This window comes from Bos indicus x Bos taurus, chromosome 28, assembly GCF_003369695.1.
Source record: "Bos indicus x Bos taurus breed Angus x Brahman F1 hybrid chromosome 28, Bos_hybrid_MaternalHap_v2.0, whole genome shotgun sequence".
In the NCBI taxonomy this organism is placed as follows: Eukaryota; Metazoa; Chordata; class Mammalia; order Artiodactyla; family Bovidae; genus Bos; species Bos indicus x Bos taurus.
In genome coordinates, this window is record NC_040103.1 from 8,001,693 (window position 1) to 8,017,531 (window position 15,839).

Here is a 15,839-nt window from a genome sequence, read left to right on the forward strand (position 1 = left end):
GGTCCATGGCTACAACATCCATCAAAATATTGTCAAATCCCACATTCTACTTACTACGTGACAGACATTACACGAGGGTGCTGGTGATACTGGTAATCAAAATGATAGCCATGACTACCAGTGACATGCAGCTTAATCAACAGAATTCTTATTTTTAAGATATTATCTGATATCTACATTAATAACGAATCAAAGGAAAAACACTCACCTCTATCTTCCATAAATTTGTATAACTGCTGAAGAAAGTTCTCCCTTTCCTCTGGAAATGGTTCTATTTCTTCCTAATTTTAGTCACAGAAGAATAAAATATTATTTTCCTCAGTTAAGCATTTTAATAACACAAGCAGATTTCTTACCAACAGCAAAGACTAATACTCACTATAATATTTCAAAGGCTTTTTACAAAAAAAAAAAATGACTTAACACTAAGCTATTCAAAACCAGAAAGTCTTGACATGTTATGCTTTACAGAGAACTATGTCCTAAAAGGTTATCTCAATAGTGACAATCCCAAATGTAAATGCTCATATAAGAAATGAGACCAACAAGATGGTTCATAAACTTTTTACCACATCAGAGATCTAGTCTTTAAATCACTGTCACAGGCTCAAGAAGACCTACTCTCACTTATATTAATTTGGGTCAGGGCTTAACATCGAAACAGACTCAACTCTTGCTCCTCCAGGAACTAAACAAGTGAGGGCCCCATCAGCTGCAACTAAAATTATCCTTCATTATATTCGGCCCCACAGTATAGTACTTCAAGCTTATAAAATCAGTAAAGTGGGGAACAAACTTGATCTACAATACCTGAAGATTCAGACTTAGGGAAATCTTCAAGTAATAAAATAGTTCCCCGATTTATCAATTACAAGGGAGGGACTAGCTTCTTGCTGCTGTGGCCAGGGGCTGTGGCAGTAGGGAGCTGGTCCTGAAGCAACCTGCAAGGAGCAGGGTAGTAGGTGAGATGGAGGAACTCATCAATTCAGTGACCATCAACAAACATTTAATGAGCACCAGTGAGTGTAGGCACTGTGCAAGGTGCTGAGTCAAAAGAGAAACAAGCGATGGTGCCTGCCATTACAGAGCATGAGCAGGGGTAACTGCAGAGGAAGTGATTCAAAATACACACTGAGGCTTTACAGTTACTCAAGTATTCCGAGTGGTAAAAGTCAGGAGAATACTTTTCAACTGATAGCCTAAATATATCATTCTAATTTTAAAAATCATGTGTCTAAACCACTGCTGGCGTGAGACTGGCCTCTATCTTAAAAGCGAGCAGAAAAAAGGAAGTTAAAGACAACAAAAACTTGTATCGATCAATCTATTACTATGCTTGCTAATAATTGGGCAGAGAAGAATAAATGACAATTATTAGTTTGCTTATGATAAAATTTGTTTTTCTCAACCTAAACATGATCCACATGCACTGCATTTTGGTAAGGTGGTCAGATGTAAGTCTAAGGAATACTGTTTTCTAGGTATTTTCTTAAATGCCCCCATGGTACAATATGTGACTTTCATAAACCACCAAATTTATTCCTACTGCAAAAAATTTTAAGTGAACTCTGTATTTAACTTTTAAAAAAACTGTTTAAACTGGAAACCACACTTGCTTAACATAAATCTAAGTAACACAAGTTTTGGTAACTAATATTTACTGATCATCTGTTCCATGTTACACACTATGACAGACACTGTGAGTACAAGTAAGATGGTCTCCTGACCCTTGAGGAGCCTGTTGATTAGTAGGGCAAAAAACAAACACAAAATAAATACATGCACATATGTAATGCATGTATATATGTAGGCAAAAATTTCTACAAGGAGTGGTATCTGTTTAGACTATCAAATGGAGTGACTAACTTTTCTTGCAGAAGGTGATGGTTCTCTCCTTTACAGGGAAAACAGGTTAGTAAGGTTTAAAAAACTCAACAGGAGTGTGTCATGCTGACAAAGGGCAGGGTGGGGAAGGGCACCGTGGACAAAGGTGTTGGTTTGTACAGAAGTGAGTAGAAACAAAGGTTTGTAATTTGATGTTGCTACAACCTAGTTCAAAGGAGGAGGGTAGGGAATTCCCTGGAGGGCCAATGTTAGAAATTTACACTTTTATTGCCAAGGGCCGGGGTTCAACGCCTGGTTGGGGAACTAAGATCTGGAAAGCCATGTGGTACCACCAAAAACAAATAAACAAAAAAATAAAAGTAGGAGAATATACCAGAAGAAGTGATGGAAAAAAAGAGAGCACAAGTTGGGCTATAAAGCGAGGTTCTGAAAGTAAAGCCTGACTTCCAGAGTAATAAGTCATTCGGACTGTAGCCCACCAGTCCAAGGAATTTTCAGGCAAGAATACTAGAGTGGGTTGCCATTTCCTAATCCAAGGGGATCTTCCTGACCCAGGGATTGAACCTGCATCTCTTGTGTCTCCTGCACTGCAGGCAGATTCTTTACCACTGCGCCACCTGAGAAGCCTTAAGCAAGGGACTGATGGCTTATTTTTAACATTTTAAATAGAAAGCAATGGGGAAGACCGACGCCAGGGAAACTTTCACACTATACACTATCATTACAGACCACTGTATTATAAAACCTAAACGTTAACATGTTCCTACTTCAGCAATAGTTGTTTATTACAGTTACATAGCAAAATTTCATAACTTACCTAAAACAGTACATATTGACATTAACTTATCTTTGTTTCCTAAAAACATTCAATACAACGATCATGTATTGTAGCTACCATTATCTGCATCACTGTTCCCCCAAGAATTTTCATAAAGACATTCAGCAAACCATTAAAGAGCACAGTGGTGCACTGTCACTAGTAATACTGTGGGCAATTTTTTCAGTACTTGTCATTGATGGACCTAAAGTACCAGCTACAATAAAATCTAAATTTAGCTCCTTGAGCCATATAAATTCACAGATGTCTTATTTTGTATTAGATAAAATCTAATATAAAAATCTTTGCATTGATTCTTTGAATCAAAGATATTAATCTTTACTTTTACGTTGATTATTCCTTTAACATTAGATAAAAAACACATTTTATTCTTCATGAGATACTGTAATAAAATATGCAGATGTAAACACAGTATGAGGTCACAGCTGTCCACGTGATGTTAAACAGCATATGAAAGTAGAGTTGTGCTGTATTAAGAAACATTTTTTCCCTTTTTTTAACTGAACTATAGATGACACACAATACTGTATAATTTCAGGTGTATGACATATTGATTTGACATTTAAATACACTATGGACTGAAGATTAAGAAATATTTTTGAGGTTACAGGGATTACTATACTTAATATTTTTAATTTCACAAAACCATATTTCTATTTTAAGGTTAAGTAAGCAAACTACTTGATTATGATGAATACACAAGAACAACTGTATTATAAAACACTTCTAATACTAAAAATACTTAAGTGATTAATGACTTCATGCCAAATCCCAAGGGGAACTCAACTGTTTTTCATTGTAAAAGGCATTAAGTCTTTTTACTCACCTCTTCTTCGCTGCTGTTATCCTCCTTTTCTTTTTCATCATCTTCCTCCTCCTCTTCTTCCTCTGCTTCGCTGCTAGAACTATCTTCTTTCAATTCAGTCTTCCAGTTAGCAGGAATAGTTCTACTTTTGTGAAATTCAAGTGCCTGATCAAAGGCTGGAAAGAGGTAACAAACTATCAACTGGAGAAATTAAGACAACTGATTTGTCTAAAAATATTAACAGGATAAAGAAATAAAAACTACTGTGCTGCGACCACTGACATTTATGAAGTGGTTGCTATGGGCTAGGCACTGTGCTAGCTAACTGCTTTTCGGTGTAGCAGCCCATTAATCTTAACAGTCTTAGGCATTAGGTATCTATTTTATAGATGGCAAAACTTAGGTGACGTAGGTTCAAACAAAGACAAGAAAAAGGGGCAGATATATTCTTTTAGAACAAAAATTAAGAGTGTCTAGTCAGACACGACTGAGCGACTTCACTTCCACTTTTCACTTTCATGCATTGGAGAAGGAAATGGCAACCCACTCCAGTGTTCTTGCCTGGAGAATCCCAGGGATGGGGGAGCCTGGTGGGCTGCTGTCTCTGGGGTCGCACAGAGTCGGACACGACTGAAGCAACTTAGCACAGCAGCAGCAGTAAACATTAAACAGTCAAGTAAATCTAGTAAACATTAAAGTAAATCTTTATAACCATTTTATCAAAAAATTACTAAAAGTATTATATAACAGGCACAGAGCCACTGTAATAACTTACAAGTATCTGAAAATATACTATAAATATGTACTCTACATTTTTAGTTAACTCTGAATTAAAATTATATTAATGATTAATTTGGGAGAAGGCAATGGCACCCCACTCCAGTACTGTTGCCCGGAAAATCCCATGGACGGAGAAGCCTGGTAGGCTGCAGTCCATGGGTCCCTAAGAGTCAGACACGACTGAGCGACTTCACTTTCATGCATTGGAGAAGGCAATGGCAACCCACTCCAGTGTTCTTGCCTGGAGAATCCCATGGATGGAGAAGCCTGGTAGGCTGCAGTCCATGGGGTCGCACAGAGTCGGACATGACTGAAGCAACTTAGCAGCAGCAGCAGCAATGATTAATTTAACTAGATAAATAACTAGAAATAGTTATTCTCACTTTACAATACAGAGAAATAAATTCTCTACCATAAATCTTGATGATTTTTAACCAGTCTATATAGTGTATTATCTGATTTGGTGAACATGGGCAAAGAAAAAAATAAAGTTATTTGCAGTGCCAAAAATCAAGTAAGAGATGTAATTGCAGATATTCCCCAATAAAATGTAACTACTATTACAAGAAATGACAAAAATCAAGACTACTTTGACTCCTGTGTTTACCATCCTCAGGAACTGATATTTTATTTACTAGGCCAGACTACAGTGATAGCTGATGATCTTGTTCTTGATCTTTTTTAGATTACTATACCAATTATAAGCTAAGAAAAATAGAGAATACTATGATAACAAAAGACACATTGGTTCACAAAAGCAGAAGTCACACAGGACCAAACGTAACTTCAAAGACTTCACTAAAAAAAAAAACTGTTGAGACCAAAAGAATATTTAATCTTCAGAAACACTTCCTTAGTTTCCTTTCCTCTCTGTCTGGCCACACCGTGCGACCTATGAGGTCTTAGTTCCCTGACCAGAAGCTGGGCCCCAGCAACAAGAGCGCAGAGCCCACCAGTGGGCCACCAGGGCACGCCCCATCAGTTTTAAATTAAATGTAAGTTGTTCCAAAATTATCCTTACCTTGTTTTAATACAGCATCAGGCTTTGGTACAGTGTCACTAGTAATTTCATGGACATCCTTCCTTGGTACTGAAGTACTGTATTTTTTTTTTTTTTTTTTTTAAAGGAAAAAATCCACAAAAACACAATAAAGATTAATTAAGAGTCCAATTACCTACCACAGAAAGATACTGAGAACATGGGAACACTGATGGAAATGACTGCACACAGGGTTGCAAGTCTCAAACAAAATACTAGGCAGGACATTAAAAATGTAACCATCCACACAAGGACCCCACCTTAACAGATGTTTTATAAACAAGGAATTCTCAGAGTACCTGGTTAAATGCAATACTAAAAATACTGAAACCCTGAAAATAATCAATTAAAGTGTTTACATAGCGGAATGCATCAATCCAATAAAAAAAAAAAAGTTAAACAGCAAGAATTTGCCACCATCTTAAGATAATCTCAAGAAATAAATTTAAGATTGGAAGAAAATGTACTATTTTATAATGTAAAATGTTCAATAATCTTTTTAAACTGAATTCTAGGTTCAAAGCAAACTTCTAATATACAATTGAAGTTCTTTCATGTAGAAACTATAAGAAGGGTTTGGATGCAAGCAACTGGGAGAGGTCATTTTATCATTTATGTCACATTTCTTACTTTACATGAATAAATCATCATTCAGCTTTTCTGCACTTGGTTTGTTTCAACCAATCCACAGAAGTCTAAAAACTATTCCAAATACACTTTTCAGCCTGCCTCTTTTTAAACTTTAAATTTAAGAATTTAAAATATATACAGAAGCATAACAGTAAAATGAACTCCCACGAATCCATCATCCAACTACAACAATCATTAACTCAGAGTCAGTGTCTCATTTATACCCCTACCTACCTCCTCCCACCCCAGCTGGATTGTTTTGAAGCAAATCTCAGACATTATATAATTTATAATATTTTATTCTTTTAAAAATAAAAAAGTTCATAGTAATTTCTTAGTATCAACAAACTAGTATTCAATTTCAATGCTCAAATTTTTGTGAAAGTGGGTTTCATATAGATTATTTTTAAGTCATGTTTCAGAACTTGAAAATCCAAAAACCAATCTTAAAGTATCATGATCTTTTTTAAAGCAGTCACCCAATAAGGCAAAATAGCAACATAAAATACATGGATTTTCTAGTCACACAATTCTTAAAGGGAAAAAACACCCATAGAAAATGATAACTCAGTTTTAGAAAAGTTCTACATGAAAATTCATTGTCTTAATACCCAACATACATTTATAGTAACTCGTTTTAAACCTTAAGACTACTGCAAAATTCAAACGTTACACAACAGGTATTACCACACTCATTTAGAAGTAATTTAAAATGTTAGAAAATCCTAATTAGACATTCAAAACAATAAATATATATCAATTAATATATCCATGAAATATTAGATGTGGTAGATATATTGAATTTCAATAAACCATCAGTTATTATATAGGCAAATATTGATAAATTAGACAGCATTGAGAGTATAGCTTAGAAAAGACCAAATGAACAAGACATATTTTAAGACTATTACACTTAATGATAATATGAAAGATGATCATGCTTTGAAACACTCTGAATGATAAAAAGGAAAAGCAGAACATCACTGGAAATAACTAATTTATAATTTATCATTCTAATCTGGAAAAGCAGCTTATTTTTCATACCAAGTGAATTCTACTTACAATTTGCCATCTTTGAAAGATCGCACAAGAATATTATCCTTTTTCACAGCAATTTCATCACTACAGTCAGGACATACCACCTTTTAAAAAAAAAGTATGAAACTATTATAACTAAAAGCACTGTTTACAGATAGTTACATAAATATCAATTATTTAAATCTTAAAAAATAGTTTCAGCTTAAAATGTAAAAACTAATTTTAGTTTGAGGGTAAAAACACATACACATGCGTAACAATATACACAAGTAATTTAAAGTTTATATCCTAAAACACACACATACATATGTGGGAATGCACACAAGTAATTTTATTTTCTATATCCTTCCAGCTCTCTGGATTATCCACATTAATTTTTGACACAGGCATGATGTTGAGAGCACAATCGTGGCTATGACTAGATTGATGCTATGGACCAAGTCTAGGCAGGAACAGAAAACTGGATGAGAGTGGCGCAGGCGTGGAAAGAGGGAGAGCAAGGAGAGCTAGTCCAACAGAAGGTCTGCAGCGGGGCTGGTGGGACCAAAGTGGGGTATCAGAATCTTAACCAGAGCAGCCTCTATCTTGAAAAAGACAGAGATGATGAGCTGGCTATTATTTACATCTAAACATGAATGTTAATAATACGAAAATTTCTCTATAATACTACCCATTCTAAAAATAAATGATTTTAAAGTGAGTACCTTCCTGGAATCTACATAACATTTACTACTACCAAAAAAGAAGATTTTATTTGAAGTCACTCCAGCTATTACTGAAAGCAAGGATAAAGCATGCCTTCTCAAAGATAATATTAATTCAAGACACCTATAAATTTTTATTATTTAAATTCCAAGAGAGTTCACTATCTATATCAAGAACAACATCATAGTTTGGTTTTTTAATGGAAAAAAATGGGCTAAATAAGTATGACAGATTTAAGGACTGTCTCATTAGCTCTGAAAAATGCCACAATAGTACTTAAATGCATGTATTCTCACTACAGGTTTGAGAGGAGCCAGAAATATGTAAGTTCTAATTCAGTCTTTAATTCACTTTTTTTCTAATCTATTTTTTAATATTTTGGCTGCATCATGTGTTACACAGGATCTGTTTCTCAACCAATGACTGAACATTCCTCCCGCAGTGGGAACACTGGTCCTAACCACTGGATAGCACAGGGAATTCCCCTAATTCAGTCTCTAGAAGGTTAACAATTTCCATAATTGTAATTGCACTGCCATTAAGCATTGCTTAAATGCTGATGGCATTATGAAATAATTCACTAAGAAAAGGCTTTTACGTGTATTAGCATCTAGGAAAACTTTCCTATCATTTCAAAAGAGTCCTGAAGTAAATACTTAATTTGTCCATTCATTCATCCACTCTACAAACTATTTCATCAAGGTACTGTGTACTAGAGCACAGAGGCCAGGACAGTCCCTGTTTCTCCTCACAGTGAGTGTGTATTCTAACTGGGAAGACAAGCACTAAACAAGTTAAGTGCACATGTATTTAACTGCTATTATCTAGGTGATCAGAAATCACTTTCTTGAGGACACAACATTTACACTAAGCTTTGAAAACTGAGGAGTAACTGACTTGACAAAGGATGGATGTGTACGCACATGTCTGTAGGCCAGGCTGCAAGAACAGGAAATGGGTTATGGGAAGGGCCTGACACAGCAAGCAGGGCAACCCATTCTAGGAAGTAAAAGGTCAACATGGCTAACTTTCTGCCTGGGCTGAATAAGAAAGATAAGCAGAGCTTAGATTTGTCCATTTTGTAAGCCATGGTAATTCTAAGGACAAAAATCTGAAGTCTCTCAGAGAAGGATCTGAAGCAAGACAATGTCATAATAGAATTGCCATTGCTTTCTTAAAATTACTTTTGGCTGTCACAAAGAAAATGGACCAGAGAAGGGCATGAGCTGAAAGAGATTAAGCTATTGCAAATCATCCAGGTGAGAGATGGTGACCTGGATATAAAGTGATGGCAAATTAAAGGAATGAGAAATATTAGAGATAATTAGGGAAGTGAAGAGGTGATAGAGAAAAGGATGCTTACATTTCTACCTTGTGCAAATGGTGTCATTCGCAGGGAAAGGAAACAATGGAGAGGGGTCAAGTTTGGGGATACAGGGAGGACAGAGTAAGTTTAGGTTTATTAAGCTTGTTAAGTTTTCAGGTGACTAAAGGACAACCAAGTAGAGATACTGAATAGACAGATACTCAGGTCCAGAGCTCAGAGTAGAGGTCTGAACGCTAAGATATAAACTTGGGAATAAACAGCCTAAATAGAGGTCTAAACCTATGAGCCAAATCACCCATATTTTTTTCTTTCTCATGAGATTGGATTTTGAAAAACAAACATAATAGACTTTGCTGACATTGTGTGTAAGTAAGCGGGTCCACTCTCCATTCTGTTACAGGAACTAAAATCCATATTTTATCCCATTTACCCATGCATCTGATTTTCTCGGTCCTTAAGACATTTCAGTTTATTATCCCTCCAACCAATGTTATTAAAGGGAATGAGATCACCCTGAAAAAATAGAGTGATATATTCTGAACCCTAAACAACAACATTTAAAGCTCAGAGGAAAAATGATGACTGAAACTGAAAAACAGGACTGTGTGAATCAGGGAAGCTAAGATTTCCACCCCTTAAAACAGGGGTAAATAGCACTTATGTTTCAGTCTCAATTAGGATGAAATGAGACTGTGCACTTACTTAACAAGTTAGCACAGTGCCTGGCCAGGGGAAGTGCTCAAAACATGGTAGCTATTTATTGTTCCTAAGAGTATGCAACTGTTTTCTAACATGATATTTTATTACCAGGCACTTGTTAACATTACTCAGTTTATAAACTACTTTCAAAAATAGAAATGCAAGTATTTTATGTGATTATGTCAAGGTTGTTTGATTCAGAACACAATTTCACACCCTCGTTGATAAAAATTATCCATTACTGTTCAACAGATCTCAAATTTGCGTGGAGGATAACATGTATCAATAATGCTAAGATGTTAAAAATAATAATGAAATGGTTGACTAAGCAGATTACTAACCTTTTGGTACTGTAAATCTTTTCCTCATCATCAGGAAACTATTTAGAAATGATGATGAGAATGTTAAATTAATATTGAAAATACTAAAGTGAAAATTTTAATGTTCCTGTTGTTTTAGAAAAAGACACACAAAGCTCTTTCAAAACACGTTTTCAAAAGAAATGCTCACAAAGAATCTTAAGTGCTTTAGGAAAAAAGAAATGACCACATACAGTGACTTAAGTTTTCTGCTTACCATTAACCCAAAGCTTGACAGGTTATTTAACCCTTCTAACACTGAGTTTCCTTATCTTTAAATGAGGATAAATAATATATACGTCATAATCCTCATAAAGATCTTAGCACAATCCTTACACATAGCAGGCATCCAATAAGTGAGGAATGGATAGATGGATATACGAAGAGGTACAAAGGTATTATACAGTATTTACATTTATGAAAATAATTGCCCTCATTAGTTTAAATTAAAAGAGCTGACATTTATTGGGCACTTATTTTGTGCAAAACACTTTTAATACTCAAGATACAGAATACAAAACGTTCAACAAAAATGATGACAAATAGATACCATTTGCAGACAATAGTAGAAAACAAGATTCCGTTCTTCTTTAGCAGTCTTCTGCATGGTACATTTAGAAGTTTTAAAAGTTTGCACAAGGAATTTTTTATCCAAAATTCAGCAGTGTAATATACCAAGCCTCTAAAATTACCATGATTTTGCTTTTCGTGGATGAATTCAAAAGTTCTTTGTACTCAGAAACAGTTTTCAAAGTAATTCTGTGTGAACTGAATGATGCTAAAACCATTTCCCATTCTGTACCTATGAAAAACACTGATTTTTAAGAAAATCAACTGCTTTCTTCATGACTTATATAGTTGAAAATTAAACTCTTATACTGAAGTTACTCACCAATGCAGGAAACCACAGTGCTTTCTTTTTATCCAAACTAATGTAATCTACACACACAACTTTTCCCAGAAGCTCATCAATCTGTTTCCTATCATCCTCATCTTCATCACTGGAGGATGAAGAAGACTCTTCCTCTGGTCTAGGGAGAGAAAAATGAGATATTCATATTTATCATCACAAAGAATAAGCATGCCAAGTTGATGAATACAGGCTTTCTAGAAATCCTATCCTGTTTCCTACAACCTACAAAATGGCTAAATTAAATTTTTTAATAGCTTTCTAAATTGCTAAAGAATAATTTTTTAAAAAAAGGTTATCGCTAGAGGAAAAGCAGAGCATTTTCCTAAAAATGTCCTGAATTTATTTAGTGCTATTTTAAAAGATTACACAGAAGATCAAAACACAACAGCGCTGGTTCCCAAATTCTCAAAACCTGAAGGCCCCATTTTAAGTATCCGAAGACTGCACTAAAATATACTACATTCTCCTCTCAGATTAAAGGAATTCTAGAATATGCACTCCCCGTACAATGCAAATTTTAAAAGGGGGAAGGGAGATCTTTACTAACAGAGGGTCAGGGTAGAGAGAGGAGACAATCTGATAAGACATCACCACTACCATGCTTAATATCAGATACATAAAAACTAAGTATTCATAAGATGTACAATATGGTTCTTTTGTATTACGTGAAAAACTCCTTTTGGTTACACTGTATCCTGAATAAATTAAAAAGAAGAAAAAGGAACTCAAACCACCCATTTGATGTTAGAGGGAAGTATAGTAAAAAATAAAACTTAAAAAGAGAGGGGAAAGAAAAAAACCACAAACACACAAAACAAAGTTCTCAATCTGGTTTTAAAAAAGCCCACAGTCAGTAGTGAAGAAAATGGATTCTAAAGGGGGGATGTGTGGGAGGCTTGGAGGGAGGGGGACGTATGTATATGGCTGATTCACTTTGTTGTACAGCAGAAGTTAACACAATATTGTAAAGCAATTATACTCCAATTTAAAAAAAATTATTCTAATTACTATGTTCAAAATGCCCAGAATAAAGATATTAAGAAATGTGGAATAAATAGACTGCAACAAAATGAGAAATAAAAACATGGTATTTTTATAAAATAAAAAGCATGACAATACAAATGTCATCCCCTCATATTTATATGTGCTGCATGCTTAGCCGCATCTGACTCTTGGCAATCGCATGCTCTCTAGCCCTCCATGCTCCTCAGTCCATGAGATTTTCCCCGCAAGAATACTGGAGTGGGTTGCCATTTCCTTCTTCATTATATCTATATATTCCAACATAAATATAAAGGAAGAAAAACCTATTATAACACTGTTAAACATTTTATAGTGATAAGGGGAATATCATAATTTGATTTCAGTGATTATTCAATTAACCTAAAAAGTGTTCACTGATAAAAAACAAACCACATCTTCAAAGTTTGCTACTGAGAACACTGTACTTCAAAATGGCACTTAAAGCAGTTCAACCCCTACTTAGAAAGCAGGTAATAGGCAGCAGGAAAAACCAACATATTTTCATATTAGTGGAGCGTAAAACCTTACAAATAGGCACACAGCTTGGAATAGTAATGACAGACCTTCACAAGTCTGATTTCTACTTGATTAGAAGAACTTCTCAAAGACAAGGACTTTTATTTCTCCACTTACTAATGATTATAGAACACAACCAAATTTAAAGTCATAATTATTGCTTTTTTCAAAACAGCACAGAGGATGTATTCAGCTATGGATGCCCTCTATGCCATTATCATTAGCAAGACAAAATCACAATGTCACAAATAACATTAATCAAATCTGTAAACTGGGCTTTACTCGGCTAACACAATCATCTGCGATAGTATAAAAGTTCTAATTTCTTTCCTAAGACTTAACAAACGTGAAGACTTCAGACACGACAAAGTTATCTATCTACTATAAACTGACCGTCTACATAGAACATCCATCCACTTTACTACCTAGGTTCCACTCCAAAACCTTCCCCACTCATGGACTACACACCCTTCTCCACTCTCACATCCTCAAGCTTTTGTTCCAGCAATGTTTCTACCTCTCCCCTCTATCAGTTTTTCTACCTCTACTAGTTTGAGTCCTCCTCGCACTGTGTTCGGAGAAGGCAATGGCACCCCACTCCAGTACTCTTGCCTGGAAAATCCCATGGGCAGAGGAGCCTGGTAGGCTGCAGTCCATGGGGTCGCGAAGAGTCGGACACGACTGAGCGACTTCCCTTTCACTTTTCACTTTCATGCATTGGAGAAGGAAATGGCAACCCACTCCAGTGTTCTTGCCTGGAGAATCCCAGGGACGGGGGAGCCTGGTGGGCTGCCGTCTATGGGGTCACACAGAGTCGGACACGACTGAAGTGACTTAGCAGCAGCAGCAGCAGCAGCAGCAGCAGCAGCACTGTGTTATTTCTAAGAAAATGCTGTTACTTCCTCCACTTAAAAAAAACAACAACAAAAGATCCCTTGACCTCACTTTCTCCACCAGCTACTACTCTTCTTTGCAGAGAGACAGCCTGGAATGCTTTATCCCCAGACACTTGGAAACTTTTTCACCTCCTCTAAGTCTCTGTTCAAATGTCATTTCAATTACGATCACCTTATTCAAATTTGCTTCCCTGGTGGCTCAGAGGTTAAAGCATATGCCTGCAATGCAGGGGACCTGGGTTCAATCCCTGGGTTGGGAAGATCCCCTGGAAAAGGAAATGGCAACCTACTCCAGTATTCTTGCCTGGAGAATCCCATGGACGGAGAAGCCTGGTGGGCTACAGTCCACGGGATTGCAAAGAGTAGGACACAACTGAGCAACTTCACTCACTCATTCAAATTTACAACCTGCCCATCCCAATCCCCCACTCTTATTATTTCCACAACACTGACAAATCTATCATACTACATAATTTACTTAATTCTTCTTTTTTCTGTATTGCCCATCTCTCTCCATATGAGAGAATATAAGCTCTAAAGGTAGAGGAAGTGTTTTAGCTGCCTTGCATGGCATGAGGGATTTTAATTCTCTGACCAGGGATGTAATCCATGTCCAATGCATTTGAAGTGTGGAGCCTTAACCACTGGACCACATGGGAAGTCTCCCAGAGACTTTATGAATGCCTGTTTTGTTCACTGATACATCCCATGTACTTGAACAGTGCTTGGCACAACACAGATGCTCAATAAATATTTACTGACTAAATAAGTGAACTAAATAGGTTTATTTCTTTCTACTGTGATACTTCTGATTTCTATTTCTCCTGAAATTACATAATGTATACAATCAACATAATGTATACAACCAATTTAAACCATACCTTTATACCTAAGACTCCTGTAATTTTTCCTTGTAGTGGAATGTACCCAGGAAACTGTTTATATAAGATGAGTACTCAATAAACTGATACACCAAAATAAATGAGCACTGGAAATATTTTAAGGGAGCAAAGATGGAATGAGCAGAGAATCTGCTTGATGTTTACTCCCCTCTGACACTGTTGCGTCTCTGGTACCAGGTACGTGTTTATAGAGCCACAACAAAGTAACTAGTGTCGTGGAAATGACATGTGATGATGCCACTGGAAACAATGCTAATTACATAGGAATGTTTACCAAACAAACAAACAGCTAGTCACTTAAAGTTGATCACACGATATTAATTATAAATCAAGTAAGAATTTGGCAACTTAAGACATGTGCCAAAGAATACCATATGATGAGGTACAGATAGAAAACTGAGCCAGAAACTTTAGAGGCTCGATCTTTAAAATGCAATTTGGACTTCAGTGATCCCTACTCTTTCAAACAACTAACTCAGCTTCAAATTTTGTATTGCAAATTCAAAATCTGTATTAGTTATCAGGAAAAATGTGTAGCCTCTTAAGAGATTAAAATATAGAGATCATACAAAATGTATGAACCTAACCAGTAAAACATTTTTTCCCAGTTTTTATCAAGAAGGAAACTAGAATCAAGCTCTCATATCAAAATAAAGCAGTGAACAATAAAAAGAACTTTTGGACTCAGGTAGTGGTGCTGGTTGTAAAATTTTGTGAATGCACTGAAAAAAAAAAAAAAAAAGAAAACTAAATACTTTAAAAGGGTGAATTTTATATGTGAATTATATCTCAATAAAAATATTATTCAAGATCGATCTGCAGACCTGTAAATATCTGGTACAAATCACTAGTTTATTGGGTAAATCTTAACAATGTTACTGGGTAGAAACTACCCACAAATAATACCTAACAAGTATCATTACAAGCCTTATTCTGCTTTATCCTTTTTCTGAAGGATAACAGCCTAGAGTGCTTTCCTACAAAGAGTGCTGTACATACACTTTGGCCACGTTACTGGAAAAAACTTTTGGAGGAGCACAAAGATTTCTATAATTTCAGCATTCTATTCTTTAGGTAGAATCAAAGAAAACTTCTGCATACAATATAAATTATAAGGGAAAAATTCACTCAAGTTATACATTATCAAAAGGATCAATAACCTGCTTTTAAAAAATTAAGCTACAGGATGATAATCTTTCAAACATATCTGAATACATTAGGATTAAAAGCAGACTATAAATAAATGAAAGGAAGGTGTCAAAAATAATCAATTTTGGAATAACTAGAGGCCAATTAACTGGTATGTGGATTAACAGTTCTTAAAAGAAAACAAAGGTAGTGATATATCACTGCAACAATGGAGTCCCAGGAATCCTGGGAAGGATAACCTTATTTATCTTTGCACAAATTTTAAATGGCAATCAGAGAACCATAATGAAGACCTTTTCAAGTTGAGTAATGGAAGAGGAAATGAAGGTCAGACAAATGACCTTAAGACGCAGGTCCCAGATTTTGTTGCAGAAA

General features: G+C 35.6%; 1 protein-coding gene across 7 annotated transcripts in view; it reads right to left on the reverse strand.

The window, feature by feature from the left end:
- The window catches only part of ARID4B (AT-rich interaction domain 4B), a 138,574-nt gene that overhangs the window by 47,400 nt on the left and 75,335 nt on the right, over positions 1-15,839 (reverse strand). For all 7 annotated transcript variants that reach the window (XM_027531030.1, XM_027531028.1, XM_027531032.1 and 4 more), the window contains exons 8-12: positions 10,958-11,096; positions 7,000-7,079; positions 5,290-5,366; positions 3,510-3,664; positions 209-281 (exon numbers count right to left, since the gene is read on the reverse strand). In XM_027531030.1, the coding sequence (XP_027386831.1) occupies positions 209-281; positions 3,510-3,664; positions 5,290-5,366; positions 7,000-7,079; positions 10,958-11,096 (524 nt within the window). The remainder of the gene's footprint in view (positions 1-208; positions 282-3,509; positions 3,665-5,289; positions 5,367-6,999; positions 7,080-10,957; positions 11,097-15,839) is intronic.